General features: G+C 35.4%; 1 protein-coding gene across 1 annotated transcript in view; it reads right to left on the bottom strand.

Annotated features, from left to right (window-relative positions):
* The window catches only part of P58IPK (dnaJ homolog subfamily C member P58IPK), a 102,651-nt gene that overhangs the window by 17,329 nt on the left and 57,877 nt on the right, over window positions 1-27,445 (bottom strand). The window contains exons 7-8 of the mRNA XM_090413328.1: window positions 16,433-16,658; window positions 10,472-10,592 (exon numbers count right to left, since the gene is read on the bottom strand). Coding sequence (XP_090269454.1) covers window positions 10,472-10,592; window positions 16,433-16,658 — 347 coding nt within the window. The remainder of the gene's footprint in view (window positions 1-10,471; window positions 10,593-16,432; window positions 16,659-27,445) is intronic.

The following is a 27,445-nucleotide window of genomic DNA, read 5'->3' as shown; positions in this document are numbered from 1 at the left end:
CCCCCTGCAATTCAGCTAAATCTACTGCAATATATTCAGTAGCTTCTCAACATCCTTTATGGTTACAATGCTCTGAACTTACTATTTCCATTCATCTTTCATTCCACCTACCTCAGTTCAGTGGAAGAGCCTACACGATGAAGTATTCTCCAAAAATCACACCTCCAACACTTCAAAAAAAATCAACAAATTTAAAGGTATCCCGAACCTTAGGTTCATGTTGCTCCTTAAGTTTATATACAGGGTGGTTCAAAATTCCATGTACAAACTTTGAGGAGAGGTAGAGAACATCAAAATCAACCATATTCACATAGAAAAGCATGACCAGAAACGCCACCTGAAAGTGATAGGTGGCGATTTGCCAGCGCTCCAGGTGAGCAATTGGGGCTTGCTCATTCAAGCTTTTGACGTTGTACAAAAAACATGCGTCATTTTACGAACAATGAGATGGCAGACATGCACCTCGTTTACCATATTATGTATCTAACTACTATTGAACTGTTCAGTAATGCCTAATAAAGTTTTTTACACTACTTACTGCTTTCAAGTGCAGAGAATGTTGCGAGTGGGAACATTGAATGTTGGAAGCATGACTGGAAGGGAAAGAGAAGTGGCAGACATGATGAGGAAGAAGTTGGACATTTCATGTGTGCAGGAGACAAGGTGGAAGGGGTAATAGGTGAAGGAACTAGGAGACGGGTATAAATTGTTCTACTCTGGCATGAATAAAGAGGGAAGAAATGGTGTCGGAATCGTGGTGTGTGGCAGAATGAAGGGTGAAGTACTGAAAGTGGGTAGGAGGAACGACAGGATCATGCGAATAAAACTGGGTCTTGGAGAAGAGCAACTGGTCGTTTTATGTGTATACGTTGTACAAGTTGGCTGTACAGCAGAAGAGAAAGATGAATTCTGGAATGTGCTAGATGAAGAAATGAGGGAACTGGAAGAAAAAAAACGAGATGGTGATTGTCGGAGGAGACTTGAATGGACACATAGGGAGACAGAATAGGGACTGTGAAAGGGTGCATGGTGGACATGGAGTAGGAAGGATGAACCAGGAAGAAGAGAGGATTTTGGACTTCGCAGTAGCATTTGATCTGGCAATTGTGAACTCCTTTTTCTGTAAGAGGGAAGAGCATTTGATAACATTTAGAAGTGGCAACAACAGTTCACAGATTGACTAGAAGAAAACATCTTAAGACAGTAACAAATCGTAAGGTAATCCCAACAGATCAAGTGGCGCAGCATCACCAGCTGCTGTGCACTGACTTTAAAATAAGGTCAAAGATAAGAACCTTTGGAAGCCATGGGAGGAAGACAATTAAGTGGTTTCACTTAAAAGAAGAGAGTGTGAGGAACTGTTTTAGGGAGGGGGTGTTAGAGAGGATTTCGGATGGACTAGAAAGTGTACATGATTGGTGGAGACATAATTCAAAAGCAATTCTAAGCTGTGCAATTGAGGTGCTTGGTGGTGGAATAATAATGTACAGAAGCAGTGATGGCTAAGAGGAGGGCAAAGCAAAAGTGGGATGAGTCAAGAGTGGAAGAGGACAGAGAGGAGTACAGAGAGAAATAGCGAGAAGCCAAGAGAGTTGTTGCACAGGCAAAGGCTATGGCATATCAAGACCTTTATGATCAATTAGAAACAAAGGAAGGACAGAGAAAGATTTATCGATTGGCAAAATGTAGAAATAAGGCATCAAAGGACATCGAACTTCCTCCAGATCAAAGACTCTGGAGGAAGGGTATTAAGGAGGAATGTGGATATAAGAAACAGATGGAGAATATACTTTGGAGGGCTTTTGAATGAAGAAAATGCAAGGACTCACAGAGAAGATGGGGAGCCTTATGAGGGGATGGTGCAGAACATTACTAGAATGGAAGTGAAGGAGGCAATAAAGAGGATGAAGAATGGAAAATCGGTGTGCCCCGACAGGATCCCAGTGGAGGCATGGAAGGCACTGGGGGAAGAGGGAATTGACCTGCTGTGTGACCTGTTAATAAAAGTTTGTCAACAGGAAAATATACCCAAGGAATGGAGGGAAAGTACTCTTGTCCCCATCTACAAGAGTAAAGGGGATGCACAAGACTGTAAGAATTACAGAGGAATAAAGTTGATGTCCCACACAATGAAAATCGTAGAGAAGGTTCTTGATGGAAGACTGAGGAAGGAGGTGATGATTGCAAAGGAGCAATTTGACTTCATGCCTGGTCGATCGACGACAGATGCTATCTTTGGGTTATGGCAGATGATGGAAAAGTTTCGAGGGAAGTAACGGGAGCTAAATCTGGTATTTATTGATCTGGAGAAAGCGTATGATAGAGTGCCAAGGCAAGAAGTCTGGAGGTGTCTGAGGGAGAAGAAGGTACCAGAGAAATATGTCAGGCTGGTGCATGCAGGAGATGTACAGAAATGCGAAGACAAGAATTTGGACCTGCCTAGGAGAGACCAAGTTTTCCAGTGACAGTTGGCTTGCATCAAGGGTCAGCATTAATTCCGTTCCTATTTAATATTGTGATGGAGGTGGTGAGAGAAGACGTGCTTTGGACTATGTTGTATGCAGATGATATCGTGCTGTGTGCAGAATCAAGAGAAGAAGTGGCAACTAAACTGGAAAGTTGGAGGAAAGTACTGGAAGAGAGAGGTATGAGACTGAGCAGAAGTAAAACAGAATATGTGTTGCAAAGTGGATAGCAGCCAGGAGACAGATCTGGAGCTAGAAGGAAATGTCATCAGGAAGGTCAGTGACTTTATATACTTACGTTCAACAATGAAAGAGGATGGTGAGGCTGAGAAGGAAGTGGGATGCAGGATACAAGCAGGATGGAGGAACCGGAGAGAGAGAGAGAGATGGCTGGAGTGCTATGCGATAAGAGGATGCTGATCAATCTAAAAGGCAAAATCTACAGGACAGTATTGAGACCAGCTATGACATACGCTATGGAAACTGTGGCCCTGAGAAAAAATAATATCAACAGGATGGAGGTAGCAGAGATGAGAATGCTTAGGTGGATGTGTGGTGTGACCAGAAAGGATCGTCTGAGAAATGACTATGTAAGGGGAATGGTGAAAGTTATGAACTTAGGAGCAAAGATACAGGAGGCAAGGTTGAGATGGTTTGGACATGTGATGAGGAGGGAAGAAGAGTATGTGGGAAGAAAGGTCATGCAGATGGATGTGCAGGGGAGGAGGAAGTGCAGCCAGCCAAAGAAGAGATGGAGGGAGATGGTGGAGGAAGACTTGAGGATGAAGAACTTGGATGTGGCTACAGCTCAAGACAGGAGGTTGTGGAAGGAAACTCACTACAAACAGTGACCCTACTTAAGTGAGAAAAGCTGCAGAAGAAGGCTGTCTTGTGTTATTTCTGTATCTTTGTGTCCCTGTTGGTACCTTCTGGTGACGTTCCGGTCATGCTTTCCTATGTGAATATGGTTGATTTTGACGTTCTCTACCTCCCCTCAAAGTTTGTACGTGGAATATTGAACCATTCTGTATAAGAATATCTAAGCCAGCTTTTTATTCGAAGGAGCACCTTAACTTTAACCTACTTTTTTGGCTATGGTTTATCTTTGACATAATGTAAAAGTATATTAATGAAATAAAAGCATCTATTCAAACAGCAATGATAAAGAGAGAGTAGGAAGGACCAACCTTTGATAAAATAGATTTCTTCTACTCATTCTAGTATATGAATAATGAAGGGACAACATGAAGGATCTCAGATAACAAATTTATTCTAATCATTTCATCATACTAGAATAAGTAGAAGACGAGAGATAGAAGAACTTATGCTATTAACAATCAAAGCATGAGGAAGAAATAAGTGTGGCATGTTTTTTCTAGTACAGGTAACCCTTGTATAACGCGGATGTTAGGTTCCGCAGAAATGCCGCGTTATATAAATCGCGTTATGAGAGACTCAGATCACATAGAAAAAGTAGGGTTATGTTCCGAAATCGTTTTTTTTTTTTTTTTAATTATATAAGCAACAATGATATATCCAACAAAAATATATTTTTATTTAATTCAGGTAATTCATGCAAGTTAAGAAAACATATAAACTATGAAACAAAATACATAGTATAAACTTATAAAAATACAAATTGTACATAAACTTCATTGCACATAATGTATAAATATTTTAGGCAAAATAAAATAAAGTGCATATTTTAATCGTCATCACTGTCTTTAAAACAAACATTTCATAGATGTTCTTTATTTCCGAGTGGCCGGACGTAATCATCACTTGAAATCTCTTGCACATCATCATTTGTATAATTTTCATTGCATACTTCAGCTGGTTTAGTTATCTGTAATAAGACCTTGCTTACCACTATGCTGCAATTTTTTTATTAAGTTCATAATATGAGCTAAACAAATATCCAATTGTCTCGTGAATTTCTGGAGTGCTCCACTGAGGGATCATTATCCATAAAATAATGTCCTAACTTTCTTGCCAAGTCCAATCCTTCTGCTAATTTCTTTAAACTGAATTCTTTAACAGATTCATCACAATCAGAATCTTCGGCAGAACTTTCCCCACCATTTGGTTTCACGTCATCTACTAATTGTACCGGTTCCTCCTAATTTAATTCTATTTCCCCATCAACTAATTCACTAATTTCATTTTCAACCATATCGCAAAAGTCCTCTGAGCGGTACTTATATAATGCAGTTTCGATAAAAACAAGGTCTACAAATTGTAGTAACCCTTTATCTTTTCATATATATTTCACTGTGCAACTTAAAAATCAAATTTTAACTTCGTTAAATTTGCTTCTGCCCGTATCGCACATGTCGTTATAAGTAGCGAATTTATATTAGAGGAAATATAAATTCACACATGTACGTCAATTGTTTATGTTGAAAATTTACCGTATAGTGTTTATGTTGAAAATTGTCTTTGTTTTCTGCCAGGAAAGCTCCGTAAAATAACGTCCTAACTTTCTTGCCAAGTCCAATCCTTCTACTAATTTCTTTAACGGATTCATCACAATCAGAATCTTCGGCAGAACTTTCCCCACTATTTGGTTTTATGTCATCTATTAATTGTACCAGTTCCTCCTAATTTAATTTCCCCATCAATTAATTCACGAATTTCATTTTCAACCATATTGCAAAAGTCCTCTAAGTGGCCATTACTAAAAAAAAGCATTACATATTGTATATAACTCACTAGAAAATAAAGTGCTCAGCTTGAGATTAACACACTTATGATTTTTAATGAGCAGAAAACAAAGACAATTTTAATAATAAACACTTTATACGATTGACGTACATGTGTGAATTTATATTTCCCCTAATATAGTGTATTAGGGGAAATATTTTTGTAGACCATGTTTTTATCGAAACTGCGTTGTATAAGTACCGCGTTATGCGAGGGTTACCTGTATAGGTGTGGTCATCTCTTTTCTAGTATTGTTACATTATTAAGCTAAATGATTAGCTAAAAAGTTGAAGTCAGGAGCAATCTAATCAATAAATTCCAGATATCATTTAGGATAATTCCTTAGTTTTCGTTGAGAGCCATGTGAACAAATGACAGTGCCAGATTTTATGATTTGATAAGCAAGAAAGTTTTCTTCAAGATATGGAATCTTCCAAGCTTTGTTCCATTCAATCTTGTAAGCTGAAAGAGTGATAAGCTGGCCTGATTTTTCCTCTGTTATAAGCCACACTAAGATGTTGTTCTTCCTTATTTCAAAATACTTTGAAAAAAAAAGTTTAACACGTGTAAAAGAAATTAGAATTTATTAAAAACTCAAAGTATTATATGTCTATCATGCGTTTTTATTAAAGATCTAGTTACAGATCTTATTTTAAAACTTCTGCAAGTTTGATCTAGGTAAGGAAAACTACAAAAACAAATTCTGTAGACCTCCAGATGTTTGTTGAAGGCGGTTACAATCTTTTGGAGAATGAAGAAGGCTGAGTATGGTAAGAATAGGCTTAAAAGGTGACTCTGATATTATCAGTTTTAAGGACATTGGCAATTTTAATGGATAAATTGCTAATGTAAGAGACTTTTTTATATAGTGATACCTGTGAGGCATCCATAACTATAGAATAACAAGTTTACATATTTACATAATTATTTGGCATATGTGTTATTCTATAGTAATGTAAGAGACTGAAATAGTCACTATATAATCAATGTCAAAGATATGGCTGTGGAGGAGGATTAGAATTATTATTATTTATTTATTTATTTTTTTTGGGGGGGGGGAAGGGGATACAGTTTTACCTGAATATCCACTGTGAATGAACTGGCTAAGAAGAAATTGGACTGAGTGTTTCAAGGTATGAATGATGTACCTATTTTTGTGATGGATGGTGAAGAGACGAAGAAGGAACAGAGGCATAGCTAAAGGAGGGCAGAGGGGATACACTTTGAATCTTTTTGAACTTTTGCAGTTAATTCTAAAATACATTCGCGAGAACTCATTTCCAAATATCGTAATACTACTGCGAATTTTCCTCACAATTGCTGTAAGTGTTGCAAGAGGAGTTATTCTAAGTAAAATTGATTAAGAATTACCTACATTACTATGAAATGGACTTCACCAATGTCACCGATGATTTTGCTAACAGAAAAGCAAGAAAAATAACATTTTAGAATGTTGGAATTAAAGTTTTACTTCAAAAATAAACAGTGTTTTCATTTATTTCCCTATATGTCATTTTGACTTTTTGTAGTAATTTTAATGTATATTGAGAGGAGCGGAAAAAGCTCTAGCTACACCACTGGGAATGAAGATAATATTCAGTGCATTTGGGCTTCAGTAAACATCTAATGTAAATTCATTCTGTTTTTACAATCAGGAAATCAAGAAATGGTAATTTGCCTTCATTTTCTAAATCCAAGGTGAACTGAATTTTTATGTAGAATGAGCTGAGCAAATTAAGTTTTTATATAAGAAATATTATGGTTCAAGACAATAAACCTGTCAATATATTTTCACCAGATAGCAGATTTTGCATTGGAAAATACTCCCCCCCCCCAAAAAAAAAAGTTCTTCATAAACAGATGGGAAAAGGGAAGGAGGAAATAAGAGACTTCCCATGGTGAGACCAAAAAGTTGTTCTTAAAGGCAATTGTTCTATTTGAAGAAATGGAAGGACTGCCTCTATATTGGAATAATACCTTTTTTACTTTTCCCTTGACATGCTAGACTCAATGGCTTGTCACAGCCAATAAACTGGCTTCACATAAACTTCATTAATGTAAATGATAGTGCAACATCATCAATCATCATTATGTAGTTCCTCAGTGAGAGGGTGCAGCACCATGTCCTTCTAGTTCTCTCTGTTGGTGGCTTTCCTTTTTGTTTCTGCACAGCCATGTGATCCTGTTCATGATTATATCTTCAAACCATATCCTTCATTTTTTACCTCTTGATCCTTTTCCCATAATTTTTCCTTCTAAAACTGTTAGTATCCTCTGTCCTGCTGAGCCTCTCAGTACATGTCCTGCCAATCTCATCTTACTCTGGATCATTTCTTGTAATAAAGATCTCTGAGTTCTCATTCTCTGTAGGACATCTGTATTTGTCACGTGTTCTGTCCATGAGATTTTCAGAGCTCTCCTATAGCATCACATTTCAAAGGCCATTATCTGTTATCTTACTCTCTTCTAGAATACCCAGGTCTCACTTCCATATGTTTATTTATGCTTATGGCTACATGAAAACCGGTAAGTGAAAAGTACAATCACAATTTCCAGAAACAAATGATGAAAATCGTAACATATAAAAGTTCATTACATAAAAGGCACAACCTGCTTTCTAAGTCTTTCCTTTTTTTTTAAAATATAAAGCAAAAATAACTTGTCATAATTAAGCCAAGGACAATTATGACAATTAAGCCAAGGACAATTGTCATACTTGGTCCTGCTGCACCAAGTATGACAAGGCTGCATGTTCTCACAACTTCACAACATAAAAGTAGCTGTATCTGAGGTTTAAGTAGAAGCAGTTGTGTCTTGCGTGAGAAAACTTGATCCATTACAGGAGGCCCATTTCACACTGTATCATCATCTTCTAACATGAGGAGGAGTTCTGCTGATACTATGACGAGGACTATGAGTAACTACGAGAATAACGTCTTTGTGGCGAGACGGGACCATGATCTTCTGTTTCCTCCATAACCACCGTCACCATCATACCAACTACAAGTCAAGGTCCAGGCTGGAAAGCCAATTCAAGGCCTCATCCATCACCTTGTGGATGTCCCGTAGGCCACCACCGTGAAATTGGCACCTTGGGCAGTCGTACACAATATGAGTAATCGTCTGAGCCACGGGAGAACAATCACAATAAGGGTGATCTGACAGCCCCCATTTATGTAGAAGATAGCCACATCTGCCCTGACTAGTTCTGATCCTGTTTATGGATGACCAAATCTTCATAGGAAGATCAAAACTAGGCTGCGGAGCACAGGGATCTTCTACCAGGAAGACGTTTGTTGGGAGATTGTTGGACCAGTATTTTCTCCATATGTCAGATATTGATGGCAGTGCGGCTGAAGAGAGTTTGTCCATGGACCAAAGAGGCTTTCTAGATTTCAGGCAAAGACTAGGTGGATTTATGAGAATCTGGCACAGGGGCAGGAGTGAGTTGCTCATTGCTTTATTAAATTCTTTATTCGAGACTTGTCTTCTCAGTATGCGTGGTGGAGCAATGTTAGATAGAACAGGCAGCCAGGAGAGAGGGGTGCTTCTCACTGTCCCACTAATTGTGCACATGGTACAGTTCAGCTGGGTGTCTATAATGTTAGTGTGTGTGTATACTTCTTTCCCAGACAGGGGCACAATATTCTGCTGCAGAGAATGCGAGGGCTAATGCAGACGACCTTAGGACTTCTGCCTTTTGTAGGTTAGACTTCTGTCCAGGCTCACTTTTGGGTGAGGCTCATGTTCTACCATTTTTCCACAGCCACAGAAGAAAAGGTTGAGTTGTTGATTCGCCTCTGCATTGTACAGGTGAAATACTGAGGACACTGTTTTTGTTGGATTTGGCTTCAAGTACCACTGCTTGAAGTACTCTTCCAGGTTGTTCAGGTCTGTATTCAAGGTTGATTCTAGGTTGGTAAAGGAGGCAGATTGATGTAGGCTCACTAGGTCATCGGCATACATATACTTGCTTGATCTGGTATGAGGTAGATCATACACATCGATGTTAAAAAGTATAGGAGATAACACAGAGCCCTGAGGAAGACCGTTGTGAAGGAATCTGGGCCTGCTCTTTTTTTCTGCCAATGTGGACCCGGATCTTTCTGTTGGAGAGAATAGATTCAAAAAGTTGTAGTGCTTTTTTACACTTTATAATATTTCCTAGTTTTAGGAGGAGGCCCCTGATCCAGACAGCGTCATAAGCAGATGTTAGGTCAATGAAAGTGGCTCCAGATTCAAGTTTCTTCTGGAAGCCTGCTTCAATTTGAGTTGTCAGGGCCAGGACCTGGTCACAGCAACTTCTTCCTGGCCTGAAATATGTGAAAACTGGTCATACTAATGTTCTTATCATTCTTTTCTTTGTCTCAATACCCACAGAACTTCTGAGCAGTTCTTTATTTTTCCAGAAGGCATCTTAAGCTAAGGCTGTTCCTTTTATTTCTTTATTTTGCTTTCCATCTACAGTAAAGTAGGTGCCTAAATATTTGTATTCTGTTGTATGTTCAATTTTCATATTGTTCATGAATATTTCTAGCTCGGATCAGTTTTCTTTTGAGATTTTCATAAATTTGGTGTTTTATGCATTTATATCTAATCCAAACTCTTATCTACATAGTCTACTATAATTATCAAATTTAGCATGCATTTATTGGCCAGTTTTGTCTTATAGAATGAAAATCTAGAGTTTTCTGAAAGGGGAAAAAAAATTCTACCTCTGCATGAGACAAGCTTACTTTCTGTCAAAAAGTTCCTATAAAGGTTCTTTGCATTCTTCTCAAGCTATATAATAATATACCAATGAGCAGGGGTTTATTTCATAGCTCAATTCTGGAAACAGGATATCCTGAAATTGAGCAAACCAGAACAGATAGGCAGTGCACCCTAACAATTTCAGAATGGTTAATAATAAAATGTAATTGTGCAAGCAGGATATTAACAGAAATTTGCATTTATGAGCATAATTTTCTATTGATAAGATTATATGAATAAAATGAATTTTATTCATATAATCATATATTCTATGAATATATGATTCTTCATATATTCATATGTAAAAATAAGAACAGCCATTTATAATTATACATAAAATAATAAACATATCATAATATACATACTAAGATATGGATGATAATATTACAGAAAGTAATCAGAACTTTCTTTAATTATAGCATTATGTTATAATTAAATTATGTTATATTAAATTGTTATAATTAATATATTTTTCTAATGAGTATAAGACATTTATAATTCAATTAAATGTGAAAAAAAAAGTAATAGATAATATCAATTATATAACTTGCCTTCCTCATACTGTTCATTTGAAATATATGCCTCTGCTCTTTCACACAGCGTTCCAACATCTTCAGCACTGGTCTGAAGAGCTTCTGAACATGCAGCTATTGCTTCCAAAACTTTTGAATCCTAAATGTGTTAAGAAAGTTGTCTAGCAAATACTAATAAAAACAATGGAATTTTTATAATTATGTTTACATTTCTTGGTTAGAACTTTAAAATTTTTAAATATATAAAAAAAAATTTAAGATTTCTCAAAACACACAAGTGGAAAATACAATATATCAATCAAGGAATATTGACATTCCAAAAGTAAGATTAGTTGAGTGAATTGAGACATTATATCAAGCAATATGTAGTCTCTATTAAAGCAGTAAGTCAGTAGTTAGAGCTGAAGGATATACGGTATACAGGAAGATGGTTTGAAGTAAAATCAGGTGTGTGACAAGGGTGCACATTATCTCCACTGTTATTCATTATCTATATGGATCACATTATGAAAGAAAGTGGTATTAAATCATATTAAACAGAAACATTGAAAACAGCAATTGTATCATGAATGATAAACCTATAGAACAAGTAAAACATTTCAGCTATTTAGGCACAATAGCTAGTGAAAATGGTAAATTAAATATGGAAATAGACAACAGAATTAGTAAAGCTGGTATGATAGGAAGTCAGCTGAATAAAGTTATATGCAATAAGAAAGAAATTAGTCAAAATACTAAATTAGCTGTATACAAGACTGTGTTCAAACCAGTTTTAACTTGAGAGCTGGGTTAGAAATAAAACACTTGACCAGAGACTAGAGACCACAGATATGAGAGTCCTGAGAAATATTAGAGGCATGAATAGATGGCATTAGTGGCAATATCATATTAAAAATGAGCATATCAAGAAAGAACTTAACATTGTTAGCATCCAGGGATATGTTAGCAGAGCTAATCTCAAATGGTATGGTCACTTAAACAGAATGAGAAAATAAAGATTAGCAAAACAAGTATTCTTTGCCAGGTTGGCAGGAAAAAGACTCGGATGCTGGATTGATACAGTAAAAAGTGGAAATATTTAAAAGATGGAAATATAAGATAAGATAATGTTGACATCTTGGCAGATAACAGATTAATTTGGAGGAAAATTATTGATCGGAAGTTAATAATGTAACTTTTTCATGTAGTACAATCATAATTATCCTGTACACTCACTGACGGTACATATCAGGAATTTGATGACGAGGAACATAGACTTCTGAATTGAAACATAACATGTCCAACAGATGAAACTGAGAACTGCAAAAGAATTTCATAAATTCTTTTATATGAGATCGGGCATATTTCATCATTTGTACAAGTACACATCAAAATTCTATATGCTAATTCAAAGGAAGGATGTTGTCTGTCACCCCATCTGTCATTATAAGAGATGGCCCCAATTGAATTAGACTTGATCAATCTCCGAATGAAGTGGAAATCAACAGTTATGAAGTTTAAACAATTTTCTATGTAAACAGAAAAAAATCTAATCAAAATATTTTAGCACAATCTAGTGCTTGATTTAATTTCAAGAACAGTTTTGAAACCAAATAACATGAAATTCAAGTATTTTGACAATAATACCTTAGGGATTAAAGATTTACCTTAAAAACTTGCTATTTACAGGGAATCTGATTTATGATGAGAGAGAGCCTGTTATACATGTAGTATATTCAGCAGTACAGTTAAGCCAAGATAAGTTGATACAGTAATTTAAATTTATTATCTGTTTAGACTATACTAATTTAGTCCTTTTGAATACGAAAGGACTAAATTAGTATTCTTCAAGGCTTGCCACTAAATCTCCAAGGTTTGGTTGCTGTTCTCAAACTCTTTCATTTTTTATTCAATAATTATTGTGTAATTTAGTCTATAGTTCACATCTGAGAGCTGCTCAACTTTTATTCACTTTAAAACTTTCTTACATGTTATTCATTTCAATTAGAAATTCAATTTTATCTTTCTCAATACTAAATAGTGATCACTTCCAATTTCAAATCCTCTGTACACTCTGGTGTCTTGCACCAGGGAAAAAACATCACTATCAACAATAACATAGTCAATGAGACTTTTCTTATTCCTTGCCTCTCTTCTCTCCATGTGAATTTGTGCACATTTTTATGTTGGAACATGGTGTTAGTAATAACCAGTCCATGTCTGAGCAGAAATCCAACAGGTATTTGCCATTATTATTAGCTTTGCTCTTTTCTCCAATTATCCCAAAATATTTTTGTATGTCTGACAATCATTTCCTACTCTGCTATTTAGATCCCCAACAAGGACCAACTTTTCATTTTGTCAGTTGCTTTCTCTAAAGCAACTGACACAATGAAAAAATTCGTCCACTTCGACCTTAGTAGAACCTTCTGTGGGACCATAGGCACAAATAAGTCTCATTGTCCAGTTACCCCATTTTCATATTTGCCCACATCACTCTACTTGAGACTGCCTGCCATTCAAGAAGATTAGCCTCGTATTTAGTGTTGACTAGTATGGCTACTCCTTCTTTTCCTTGATTGTCATTGTCTGAATATAACATTTTGTATTTATTGCTCAGAAAGATCTGTTTTTGTCTTTTTTTGTTTCAGTAGCTGTTCGCCCTGGTTTCCTGGCAAAAACAACAGGGGCCTTGTTTAAGCAGATGAAGCCCTGGTCAGCATGAAATTTTATCATGTTGTACCATCATTTTGTATTTTGGTTTAAGCCAATAAGAATACAATTTGGTCAGCTAAATCCCAAATTGGCAGCCCATCCTCATTCGTTCAGTATCCAGGTAGATACCCCTTACACCACAAGAAGGTGAGGACAAGGCATTAGGTCAGAAGCTCTGGTTGGTTCTCCACATTCCTTTAAAGGCTATGTGGAGGTCTCCTCTCAGTTATATAGCTTTGACCCTTAAGCACTCCTATAACAAAAGATCCGTACTTAAATTTTGTAAATTTGGAAATGACATATGAAAAAGTTGCCCAGAGAAAAATTTTTTCAAAAATTACAATTAAATGAGGTAAATTAAACATTATACAGAGCAATACATATTACTATATTTAAGTTGTAAGTCAGCAGATGGAATTGAAGAAAATATAGGATGATGGTTTGATGTAAAATCTAACATAAGATAAGGATTCCTACTATTTCCACTCTTATTCATCATCTATATGGATCTCTTATTAAAGAAAGTGGCATTAAAATTTAATATTATAATTGAAGATAAAGATAAGATCTTTGCTTTATCTTCTTCTGCAGCTTCTCCCACTTAAGTGAAGCCACTGTTGATGATGAGTCTCCTCCACATCCTCCTGTCTTGGGCTGTCACCACATCCAAGTTCTTCATCCTGAAGTCCTCTTCTACCAGCTCCCTCCATCTCTTCTTTGGCCGCCCACGCTTCCTCCTTCCTTGCACATCCATCTGAATGACCCTTCTTCCCACATATTCGTTCTCCCTCCTCATCACATGACCAAACCACCTTGCCTCCTGTATCTTCGCTCCTAAGTTCGTAACTTTCACTGTTCCCCTTACATAGTCATTTCTCAGATGATCCTTTATGGTCACACCGCACATCCACCTAAGCATTCTCATCTCTGCTACTTCCATCCTGCTGATGTTATTTTTCCTCAGGGCCGCAGTTTCTATAGCATACGTCATAGCTGGCCTCACTACTGTCCTATAGATTTTGCCTATCTATCCCGCATCCCACTTCCTTCTCAGCTCCTCCATCTTCTTCCACTGTTGAATTTAAATATCTAAAGTCCCTCACCTTCCTGATGACATTTTCTTCCAGCTCCTAATCTGTCTCCTGGCTGCCGCCAACTGTGCAACACATATACTCTGTCATACTTCTGCTCAGTCTCATACCTCTCTCTTCCAGTACTTTTCTCCATCTTTCTAGTTTAGTTCCTGCTTCTTCTCTTGAATCTGCACACAGCAAGATGTCATCTGCATACAACATTGTCCAAGGCGCATCTTCTCTCACCTCCTCTGTCACCACCTCTATCACAATGTTAAACAGAAACAGACTTAATGCTGACCCTTGATGCAAGCCAACTGTTACTTGAAAACTTTCTGTCTGTCCCAGACAGGTGAACACTTGTCTTCACATTTCTGTACATCTCCCACACCAACCTAACATATTTCTCTGGAACCTTCTTCTCCCTCAGACACCTCCAGACTTCTTGCCTTGCACTCTATCATACGCTTTCTCCAGATCAATAAATACCAGATTTAGCTCCTGTTACTTCCTCGAAACTTTTCCATCATCTGCCATAACCCAAAGATAGCATCTGTCGTCGATCAACCAGGCACGAAGCCAAATTGCTCCTTTGCAATCATCACCTCCTTCCTCAGTCTTCCATCAAGAACCTTCTCTACAATTTTCATTGTGTGGGACATCAACTTTATTTCTCTGTAATTCTTACAGTCTTGTGCATCCCCTTTACTCTTGTAGATGGGGACAAGAGTACTTTCCCTCCATTCCTTGGGTATATTTTCCTGTTGACAAACTTTTATTAACAGGTCCCACAGCAGGTCAATTCCCTCTTCCCCCAGTGCCTTCCATGCCTCCACTGGAATCCTGATAATAAAAATAAATATATATGATAATATAAATTTAATATTATAATTGAAGATAAAGATAAGATCTTTGCTTTATGAGGATGGATAATGTACCCTTAAACAAAACCAGTGCAAATCTCTAGAATTCTCTGACTAAATTGAACATCTGTAACAATTTTTCCTTCATGAAAATCAGCAATAAAAACACTAAAACCATGAAAATAGATATGTACTCAGAAACTTCAAATGCATTCTCAATGGAGAACCTACAGAACAGGTAAAATATTTCAACTACTTAGGTACAGTTTTTAGTGAAAATGGCAAATTAAATAGAAATAGACAACATAATAAGCAAAGATGGTATGGTGGGGAGCCAGTTAAATAAAGTTATATGGCATAACAGAAATTAAACAAAAGATTAAACTAGCAATATACAAGACTGTCTTCAAACCAGTTTTTAGCTATCAGTCTGAAAGTTGGGGTAAGAAACAAAGCACTTGATCAAAGACTAGACCAAAGATAGAGTTTTGAGAAAAAATTAGACATCTGTACACATGGTATGAATGCAGAATCATTAAAAATAAAGATATTAGGAAGGATCTTGACATTGTTAGCATTCAACAATGTGTGAGCAGAGCTAATCTAAGGTATTATGGTCACTTAAACAGAATGGGAGAGGAAAGGTTGACAAAACAGATATTTGATGCCAAGATGGCAGGAAAAAGACCATCTTTGGCAATGAATTCCACCTTGGTTTTCCAGGAGTCAGAAGTGTCCTAGAAGGCTGAAATATTAGATATAACAATACTAAAGTGTGACAAGCAATAAACCAATTTGGAAGAAAACTGTTGATAGATGAGTAATAATATAAACTTAATCATGTAGTACTGTCATAATATCCTATATACCCACTGAGGATGTTATTTGCAATATGTCAATTTAATTTCTTGGACAGCATTGGCCCATCTGTTATTAAGCAATTGCTTCGATACTGGGCAAGAATTCTGGGAGTAGGGAATGATAGGCATTTTAGTTGAATTACAAACTAAATTCTGATTACTAAGTGTGCATTTTTTATACTTTTTTTCTCTTTAATAACATTGCAGACAAACTAAATTCTAATTACTGAGTGTGCATTTTTTATACTTTTTTTCTCTTTAATAACATTGCCTTACACTAACACAAATAACTTTAATCCAGTATTATTAAATTGAAAAGATTAATTTCTAAGGTATAAAGAAAGTTTATGAAAGATATACATTATCTTTCATATTTTTGTAATTATATCAATGAGTTCCAAATTATGTAAAAAATGTTAATTTTTTACCATATTTAAAGATTTTTCTGATTAACAATTGAACTAAGTATTCCCTTAAAAATACACTTACCTTATTTAAACAGTGGCATTTTTTTGATTTAATAAAATTCACGACAACTTTATTTCTTGATTCTGTTTTCAATGCAGCATTTGCCTTATCAACACACTCTATGTACATATTCTGTGAAATATAGTCTTGCATACTTCGTAATTGTCCAGCCAATTTTTTTACTATTTTATAGTGAGCAAAACATTCTTTATGATCAGGATCCAATTTCAAGCATTCACGAATCATGCTAATTGATGGAGAAAAGCCATTAGTATGAGCATATTAATTCATTAAATATATATTTATGAACATAATGATGCAAAATCAATCATGTCTTTTTTTTTTTTTGTGAGCCAGATCCATATCAGGCTTCATAATGGGAAATAAACAACCAGTTAACTACTAATTGTTAAGGAGGTTAAAAAAGACAATAGGTATATTTATAAATTTGTTATGCACAAGTATGCATATTTAGTAGGTATTACTGAAATTTCTTAAAATGAGAAATAACTGTTTTCCAAAATTATTTCGTACTTTACGCTGACAGATGGGGTAACAAATAGACAAATAATTGATATTTATTAGATACTAAAATTATTAAAAAACTTCAATGGGATTTCTGATTAGATAAACCTGACTAATTTGTGAACGAGTAGATGAAATGCATAAGTGTTCATCATCTGTAAATTGTGAACAGTATTTTGTAAAAATTCTTCACAAATGAAGTACAGATGAAGTTGTTTATGATGATGAGGTTTTGGATTCTCTATAATAAAAGCACCTATCAGAGTGTTATTTTTGTAACTCAGTCACTCCCATCATTTGTGCCAGAATCACATTAATGTCATAGCAAAAGGACAGAGTAGCAAGATTCCATTTGACCATGTGTGAAAATCCATAAACCTCAAGGAAAAATTAATTTTGTAAATGTTGAATGATGTTATAACCCCCCCATCTCTTCAAATGAAAGCAAAGATTCCTAAGGCATTTTATAAAACAAAAAATAGTCAAGTTTTGTTTCATAGGCCTGGAGGCCTGAAGCTACAGACACCGACTGATTTACCTAACTTTGACTTATGCAAATCATCCTGAAAGGTCTGTGGAAAAAAATTTAGTTTATAAAAATTTGAAATGGCAAAGAAATGGAGCTAGCTGAGGAATTAGATAAGTACCAGATCGACATAATAGGAGTGACTGAAACAAATAAGACCAAAACTGGTGAGCTCTTTCTGAGCAATAAATGCAAAATGTTATATTCAGGCAATGACAATCAAGGAAAAGAAGGCGTAGCCATAATATTCAACACTAAACATAAGGCTAATCTTCTTGAATGGCAGGCAATTTTAAGTAGAGTGATGTGGGCAAATATGAGAATGAGGAATTGGACAATGAGACTTATTTGTGCCTATGGTACCACAGAAGGTTCTCCTAAGGTAGAAGTCGAGAAATTTTTTGAAGCTTTAGAAAAAGCAACTGACACAATGAAAAATTGGTCCTTGTTGGGATATAAATAACAGAGTAGGAAATGATTGTTACACATAGAAAAACATTTTAGGAAAATTTGGAGAAAATAGCAAAGCTAATAATAATGGCAAATACTTGTTGGATTTCTGTTCAGGACATGGACTGGTTATTACTAACACCATGTTCCATCATAAAAATGTGCACAAATTTACAAAGAGAGAAGAGGCAAGGAATAAGAAAAGTCTCAGTGACTATATTATTGTTGATAGTGATGTTTTCTCTCTGGTGCAGGACACTACAGTGTACAGAGGATTTGAAATTGGAAGTGATTACCATTTAGTCTTAAGCAGGATAAAATTGAATTTCATATTGAAAAGAAGAACATGTAAGAAAGTTTTAAAGCGAATAAGTGAACTGTAGACTAAAATATACAAATATTATTCAAGAAAAAATGAAAGTTTGAGACCAGGAATCAAACCTTGGAGATTCAGTGGCAAGCTCTAAAGAAAACATTGATTGATTCTGCCAGAGAGGCATGTGGTGAAGTAGGTTGTCTGCAAGAATAAAAAAATCAGAATTCCCTGGTGGACAGAGGAAGTTAAAGAGGCAGCGAAGGAAAAGAAGAAAGCATATCAAAAGTTACTGGCAAATAAGTCAGCTTGTGCTCTTAGGGAATAGAGAGACAAATGTAAAAAAGCTAAACAATTGTGTAAAACTAGCTAAACAAAAGTCATTTGATAAGAACATAGAAAATAAATATCAAGAAGTGGCAAGATATTCTGGAGGTTGTTGAAGAAGCTCAGAAATGGAGGCAAGAGTACTATAAAAAGAATTAGAGATGATAAAGTTGATATGAAAACTGGAGAAAAAGGTATACTTGAAGTATGGAGTAATTACTTCGAAAAATTGCTAAATGAAACTTGCAGTAATGACAGCACAGTGATAAAAAACACTGATCAGGCATGCAATCAGGAATACATATTCATGCTTGAAGTAGAAAAAGCCATGAAAAATCTGAAATGTGGAAAGACAGCTGGAGTAGATGATATTAAACCAGAAATGCTCAAGTATGGTGTTATAAAAGTCTTACAGTGGCTGCACTGCATAGTTCAGAAAGCCTGGACAGAGGGACGAATTCCCAATGATTGGAGTAGAACTCTCATAGAACCCATATATAAAAAGGGAAATAAAACCGAATGTGAGAATTACAGAGGTATTTCCCTACTGAGTGTTCCTGGCAAGATCTATGCAAGTATACTTGAGAAACGGTTGAGAAGAATTGTGGAAGAAAAGCTTGGTGAAGAACAAGCTAGATTCAGGCCAAATAGAGGCTGTCAGGATCAATCTTCACTTTACGACAAATAGTCGAGAAAGCATGGGAATACAACAAAGATCTGTATTTAAGTTTTGTCAATTTGGAAAAGGCATATGACAAGGTGCCAAGAGAGAAGCTATTCAATATGCTGCAGTTATATGGTGTCAATGGGGCATTATATCAAGCAATACTTAGTCTTTATTTGAGTTGTAAGTCGGCAGTTAGAATTGAAGGATGTACAGGAAGATGGTTTAATGTTAAATCTGGTGTGAGACAAGGATGTACGTTATCCCCTCTGTTATTCATTATCTATATGGATCACATTATGAAGGAAAGTGGTATTGAACATGATATCAGAATTGGAGATGTTAATGTCAGCTCTTTGCTTTATGCAGACGATGTCATACTTCTGAATAAATCCGCTACAAGTTTGCAAGATTCCCCGACTAAATTGAATAACTGTTGCAATAGATACGGTATGAAGGTCAGCATTAAAAAGACGAAGACAATGAAAATAGGCAGAATCATTGAAAATGTCAACTGTGTTGTGAATGGAGAACCTGTGGAACAAGTAAAACATTTCAACTATTTAGGCACGATTTTTACTGAAGATGGTAAATTAAATATAGAAAAAGACAACAGAATCAGCAAAGCTGGTATGGTGGGAAGTCAATTGAATAAATTCATATGGAATAAGAAAGAAATTAGTCAGAACACTAAATTAGCTGTATACAAGACAGTGTTCAAACCAGTTTTAACTTATGGATCTGAGAGCAGAGCTGGGTCAGAAGTAAAACACTTGACCAACGACTAGAGACCGCAGATATGAGAGTCCTGAGAAAGATTAGAAGCGTGAACAGATGGCATCAATGGCAATATCATATTAAAAATGAGGATATTAGGAAAGAACTTGACATTGTCAGCATCCAGGAATGCATTAGCAGAGCTAATCTCAGATGGTATGGTCACTTAAATAGAATGGGAGAGGAAAGATTAGCAAAACAAGTGTTCTCTGCCAGGTTGGCAGGAAAACGACCCAGAGGAAGACCAAGATATAGGTGGATTGATACGGTACAAAGTGCCTTAGAAGATAGAAATATAAGATCTGATAATGTTGGAGTCTTGACAAGTAACAGACTGATTTGGAGGAAAATTGTAGATAAGAAGTTAGTAATGATGTAATTTTTTCATGTAGTACTGTCATATCCTGTACACCCCTTGAGGATACATGGCAGGAATTTGATGATGATGAATTGAACAATGCCATTGCGTTTTGCTGTAACCTAGTAGTTTTTTTATATTGAACATCTACATCATTACAAAATTCTTTCAATTTTTCCACTCTGATTGTGTAGATGTAAAAATTTTTACTAATATCACTTCAATATCTACCGGAAGACAATCAACACCAGTGCTTATGCAGTTATTGGATATGTGAGCAGCACAATTAACACCAATCAGTTTATTGCCACATAAATTTTGCATTTTAAAGAAAAAATTATTTTCTCCTTGTCTCTGGGAATCTGAGAAAAACTGTTGATGCAAGCTGTTAAAATATCAGAATTTTTTCCAGGTAGATTATTTAAATCTAAAACTTTTACTCTGACCAGAATCAGACACAACTTAATATTTCCATGATTAGAAGAGTCTGAATAAATAGTAATAATTTGTTTTACATAAATCAGTTTTCTGCTGTACATCTGAGGCAACAGAATATGGACTGAAATCGTTACAAATGATCGCTTCTGTTTTTGTTCTGGCACAAGAATACGTTTCATAAAAACATGTCTTGATTAATTTTGAAGTACAGTCACTTGGCTGAAATGAGTGATTATGTTGTACAGAATGATAACACCAAGATGTTTCTTTTAGTGCTAACTGTTTTACTTTGTCATCAAAAATTTTACTAATAAGGAAAGAGTTTAACGATTTACTCTATGAAGCTCTGACTTCAGCTTCTTTGTGTTTTGATGTCTGTAAATGCTATTTAATTGCTAATCTGCAACTATTCACGATATTAAAATTTGCCAAACATTTATTACATTTGATGTCACTCTATTATTCCTCTTTTAATGAAAGGAAATTCTTCCTCAAATGTTTTGTGAAAATACATTTTCTTTTGGGTGTTATGACAATGGTTCTATAAAATAATAATTAATATGTAATAGCGAAAACAATATTAAGCTTTACCTGCTCGAACATACAATACACTTCTATACTACACACACACACACACACACACACACACACACACACACACACACACACACACACACACACACACACACACACACACACAGAGTCAAGTACAATATGTACACATGCACATCAATGATGCAGCCATATATGCTGTGCCACTAGCGAGTGCAGGTGAAATGTGTGTGTGCGCCAGTATTCAATTTACTATCTCAATTCACAAAATAAAGGACAAAATGGCCATTTCAGAAAATAAATAAATCTAAAGGACAGAGCAGTGAAATAAAGGACTGTCCTCTTAAATAACGGACGTATGGTCACTGTGTCTATATAACCACAACCTTCTGAGTTAGATATATAGATGACATTTTTGCAGAGTGGCCTCAAAACAGAGATTCCTTACCTTCCTTTTTAGCCAAAATCAATACTTTACATCCTAGTATCAAGTTCGATATGGAAATTGAAAAAGATAACAAATTATCCTTTTTAGACATCCTTCTCTTCTGCTCACCATCAGGTAATTTAACAACACCTGTTTACAGAAAACTCACTTTTACTGGACGTTACATTCTCAAACAATCTGCACATCATTCTTCTCAAAAGACAGGAATCGTAAAATGTTTAATTTTACAAGCTAGAACTAATTGTTCAACTCCCCATCAGTTACAGAAAGAACTTTCTACTATCAAACATTACATGAAATTAAATAGTTTCTCCAAAAGAACTACACTACATCTATCTGAATCCTACAAGCCAAAGCAAAACAACAAAAGAATCTATACATCGAGTTTCAATCCCATATATCTCCGGAATTTCAGAGCCAATTTCAAGAATTCTGAAGAAATATGATACAGCTACTTATATTCCTATCAATAAAATATCCACCTATTTCACATCGTCTAAAGATAAACTTTCAACTATGTCTATTCATGGTGTATACCAACTTCCATGCGACTGCCATCTTTCTTACTTTGGACAAATAAGATGCTCTATTCGACAACAGGAATCAAACCTTGGAGATTCAGTGGCAAACTCTGAAGAAAACATTGATTGCTTCTGCCAGAGAGGCATGTGGTTAGGTTGTCTGCAAGGATAGAAAAATCAGAACTCCCTGGTGGACACAGGAAGTTAAAGAGGCAGTGAAGGAAAAGAAGAAAGCATATCAAAAGTTCCTGTCAAATAAGTCAACTTGTGCTCTTAGAGAATACAGAGACAAATGCAAGAATGCTAAACACTGTAAAACTAGCTAAACAAAAGTAGTGAGAGGACTTTGGCAAGAATATAGAAAATAAATATCAAGAAGGTGGGAAAATATTCCGGAGGTTGTTGAAGCTTAGGAATGGAGGAAAGAGTGCCGTAAAAGGAGTTAGAGATGATAAAGGTGACATGAAAACGGGAGAAAAAGATAACCTTGAAGTATGGAGTAATTACTTTGAAAAACTGCTAAATGAAACAAGCAGTGATGACAGCACAGTGGCAAAAAACACTGACCAGGCATGCAGTTAGGAATACATATCCATACTTGAAGTAGAAAAAGCCATCAAAGGCTTGATATGTGGAAAGGTGGCAGGAGTAGATGATATTCGACCAGAAATGCTCAAGTATGGTGGTATAAGAGTCTTACAGTGGCTGCACTGCATAGTTCAGAAAGCCTGGACAGAGGGATGAATTCCCAATGATTGGAGTAGAGCTCTCATAGTACCCATATATAAAAAGGAAAATAAAACTGAATGTGAGAATTACAGAGGTATTTCTCTACTGAGTGTTCCTGACAAGATCTATGCAAGAGTATACTTTAGAAACAATTGAGAAAAATTGTGGAAGAAAAGCTTGGTGAAGAACATGCTGGATTCAGGCCAAATAGAGGCTATCAGGATCAGATCTTCACTTTACGACAGATAGTCGAGAAAGCATGGGAATATAAAGATCTGTATTTAAGTTTTGTCAATTTGGAAAAGGCATATGACAAGGTGCCAAGAGAGAAGCTATTCAATACACTACAGTTATATGGTGTAAATGGGGCATTATATCAAGCAATACTTAGTCTTTATTTGAGTTGTAAGTCAGCAGTTAGAATTGAAGGAAGTACAGGAAGATGGTTTAATGTTAAATCTGGTGTGAGACAAGGATGTACATTATCCCCTCTGTTATTCATTATCTATATGGATTACATTATGAAGGAAAGTGGTATTAAACATGATATCAAAATTGGAGATGTTAATGTCAGCTCCTTGCTTTATGTGGATGATGTTATACTTCTAAATGAATCCGCTGCAAGTCTGTAAGATTCTCTGACTAAATTGAATAGCTGTTGTAATAGATATGGTATGAAGGTCAGCAATAAAAAGACAAAGACAATGAAAATAGGCAGAATCATTGAAAATGTCAACTGTGTTGTGAATGGAGAACCTGTGGAACAAGTAAAACATTTCAGCTACTTAGGCACAATTTTTACCGAAGATGGTAAATTAAATATAGAAATAGACAACAGAATCAGCAAAGCTGGTATGGTGGGAAGTCAATTGAATAAATTCATATGGAATAAGAGAGAAATTAGTCGGAACACTAAATTAGCTGTATACAAGCCATTGTTCAAACTAATTTTAATTTATGGATCTGAGAGCTAGGTAAGAAGTAAAACACTTGACCAAAGACTAGAGACTACAGATATGAGAGTCCTGAGAAAGATTAGGGGTGCGAACAATGGTAATATCATATCAAAAAAGAGGATATTAGGAAAGAACTTGACATTGTCAGCATCCAGGAATGCCTTAGCAGAGCTAATCTCAGATGGTCACTTAAACAGAATGGGCAAAGAAAGATTAGCAAAACAAGTGTTCTCTGCCAGGTTGGCAGAAATTAGAAGGAAGACCAAGATATAGGTGGATTGATATGGTACAAAGTGCCTTAGACGATAGAAATATAAGATCTGATATTGTTGGAGTCTTGATAAGTAACAGACTGATTTGGAGGAAAATTGTAGATAGGAAGTTAGTAATGATGTAAATTTTTTCATGTAGTACTATCATATCCTGTACACCCCTGGAGGGTACATGGCAGGAATTTGATGATGATGAGATGCTCTATAGAAAAAAGAATACAAGAATATCAATCTTATATTCTTCACAACAAATCCAATAAGTCTGGATTGGTGCAACACGGAATAGAGACAAACCACAACCAGAGGCTAGCTGGGGGAGGGGGGGGGGGCAGTCCACCAAGGGCAGCACTTTGAACTTTTTTGAACTTTTGCAGTTAATTCTAAAATATAGTCTTGAGAACTCATTTCCAAATATTGTAATACTACTACGAATTTTCCTCACAATTGCTGTAAGTGTTGCTAGTTGTGAGAGGAGTTTTTCTAAATAAAATTGATTAAGAATTACCTACATTACTATGAAATAGACTTCGCTAATGTAATTAATGATTTTGCTAACAGAAAAGCAAGAAAAATTACTTTTTAGAATGTTGAATTTAAAGTTTTACTTCAAAAATAAACAGTGTTTTAATTTATTTTCCTATACATCATTTTGACTTTTTGTAGTATTTTTGGTGTGTATTGAGAGGGGCAGCAAAAGCTCTAGCTACTGACCACCACCTTTTCTAGTCTAAAACTCTCCTTCTACCCAGATGTTGACATATAAATTCGAACACCTATTCAAAGAGAGTGCTTAGGCCTTATTTCAATGCCTTAACTTGAACTGGAATAACTGCATATCCTTGTCAAAAATATAGGAATGTTTGATCTGAATAGCACATTAATTTTTTTTTTTAAATACTTTCTAGATACTACATCTGTCTAATGATATCTTTAATATGATTTTATAAATTAAGTTTTTTGTAAGACATTGTAAATTTATGCAGGTAATTTATTTCTGCACTCTTATGTTTACCTTTCTTCAGTGAAATGATATCGTGATTAGCGATGTACCATCACATGGCTCATTCTAATTTTGAATGATCAATTGTTTGTATTCTATCTTGTAAAAGACTGTTTCCTTCAAGCCACTGATGATAGTTTGTTATTTTCAAACCGAAATATCTGGCAATATATTAAATATACTTCTCTTGTGCTAACATGTTGATAATTACTGTTTATTATTGGTTAGTTATTTACATTTTGCAGACAAATCTCTTTCCCTCTCCCTCTCTTATTATGCCATAATAAATGCAAACACAGATGTCTAGTGGTTAAAGGATCAGGGCAAGAAGATCTTCTTCAACCAACCTGTGTTCTTGCAGCATGACATTTTTTTTTAAAAATCAAGACAAGCCTATAAACTGAGAGCTATCATGCTCACCTAAAGCAAGCTTTTACAAATATCCATGCCGAAAGTGGGAATTTGAACTTGCAACCTGTTCATTGGAAAGTGGATCAGTCTGGCATTTTGTTTGTATATTTAAATTACTTTCATTACAGGTAAATAAATTATTAATTTTAATAATTTATTAATAATAAATAAATTATTAATGAAAATACTTCTATTCACATTCATTTTTTTCTTTCACTTATATCTTTGCCAATCATTCTGTCTGTTCACATATTTACATCTTTTAGCAATTTAAATCGTTATCTTTCGTTATATCTTCCTTGGAGATTTTAATGTTCACAACTCCAACTAACTTTCCTTGGCTCTCAAATTATTTACACAAATTATTCAAATGCTTACCAGAATACAAGATGACCCTAATCACAGCCCCCAAACTTCTAAATATACTGTTGATATTGTTCATCCTATAAGTAATCCAGATCACAATCTAGTGCTGATTTCTTCTCCCATGAAGCCTCCCTCCTCCTCCCTCCACACACACTCACACATTATTTGGCATTATAAGAATGCCAAGTGACGGATCTTCTATGGCTCATTTCTCTGTTTTCACTCTTTTGATCCAAACATTTGCACTGAACACATTAATATTTCTAACTCGTTGAACACAACTGAAATATTTCCATTTCCAATTTAAACTCTTCTTTCTTATTTAAGCCTTGGTTCAAAGGCTTTAAAAAAAAAAAAAAACCAGGCAGTACATGACAGTTGGCCATAACTGAAATTATCTTCCCTTTTTGTTTATACCAAAGCCTCTAACTGCAAGTAAATTATAAGCAGTTACCAAACTGAGTTTAAAGGGACTAAAAACAGGAAACTTGCACTATATTCAAATGGAAGTAATGCTTTCTCTTGCCTAACAAACTGTCAGTGCTCCATGTGATTTATCAGAGAGAGATCAGAAATTTTGATTAGAGCTGAAATTTTGTGTCAGTGACTCCTGTTCTATGTCATCTTTTTATTCTCTCCTATTCCAATGGTATCTATCCTACAACCATATTCAACCAATTTCAAAGAATGATTGACAAACTATTCTTCGACATTGAATGAATGATTGACAAAATGAGAATTATACAAATGATGTCCAAGAGATTTCAAGTGATGACGACGTCCAGCCACTTGTAAATAAAGAACACCTACGAAATGTTATTTTTGAAGACAGTGAGGACGACTAAAATATGCACTTTATTTTATTTTGCCTAAAACGCGTTATGTGCAATGAAGTTTAAGTACATTTTGTAACTTATACTATGTTTTTGTTTCAGAATTTATGTTTTCTTAACTTACATGAATTACTTGAATTAAATAAAAATATATTTTTGTTGGATATGTCGTTGTTCTTTATATAATTTAAAAAAAAAAAAGATTTCGGAACATAACCCTCGATGTGATCTAAGTCTCACATAACGCGATTTATATAATGCGCCATTTCTACGGAATCTAACATCCGCGTTATACTGTATTTGAAAAATCAGGTCACTTCAGCAAAAACCAGTTGATGGCAATGAAGCATTTTCCACAAAGTAGTTCAACTTATGGAACAAACTGAAGCCTAAGTATTCATGGTAGTGGTGGTGCACATGCCACCTAATCTATTCCACATGCTCAGATACTTCATATAAAAATATGGCCTCACACTGTCATGCAAAATGTGACATCCGTTCTAAATCAAATTTTTCTCTTATTCTTGAAATGTTATTTCACAGGACAAGAACACCAAACGCAAAATAA

This window comes from Typopeltis vanoorti, chromosome 24 (assembly GCF_054136105.1).
Source record: "Typopeltis vanoorti isolate ZY-2024b chromosome 24, IOZ_Tvanoo_1.0, whole genome shotgun sequence".
Taxonomy (NCBI): domain Eukaryota; kingdom Metazoa; phylum Arthropoda; class Arachnida; order Uropygi; family Thelyphonidae; genus Typopeltis; species Typopeltis vanoorti.
The sequence above is the reverse complement of the archived record's forward strand: the minus strand, read 5'-3'. Positions and strand labels throughout refer to the sequence as shown.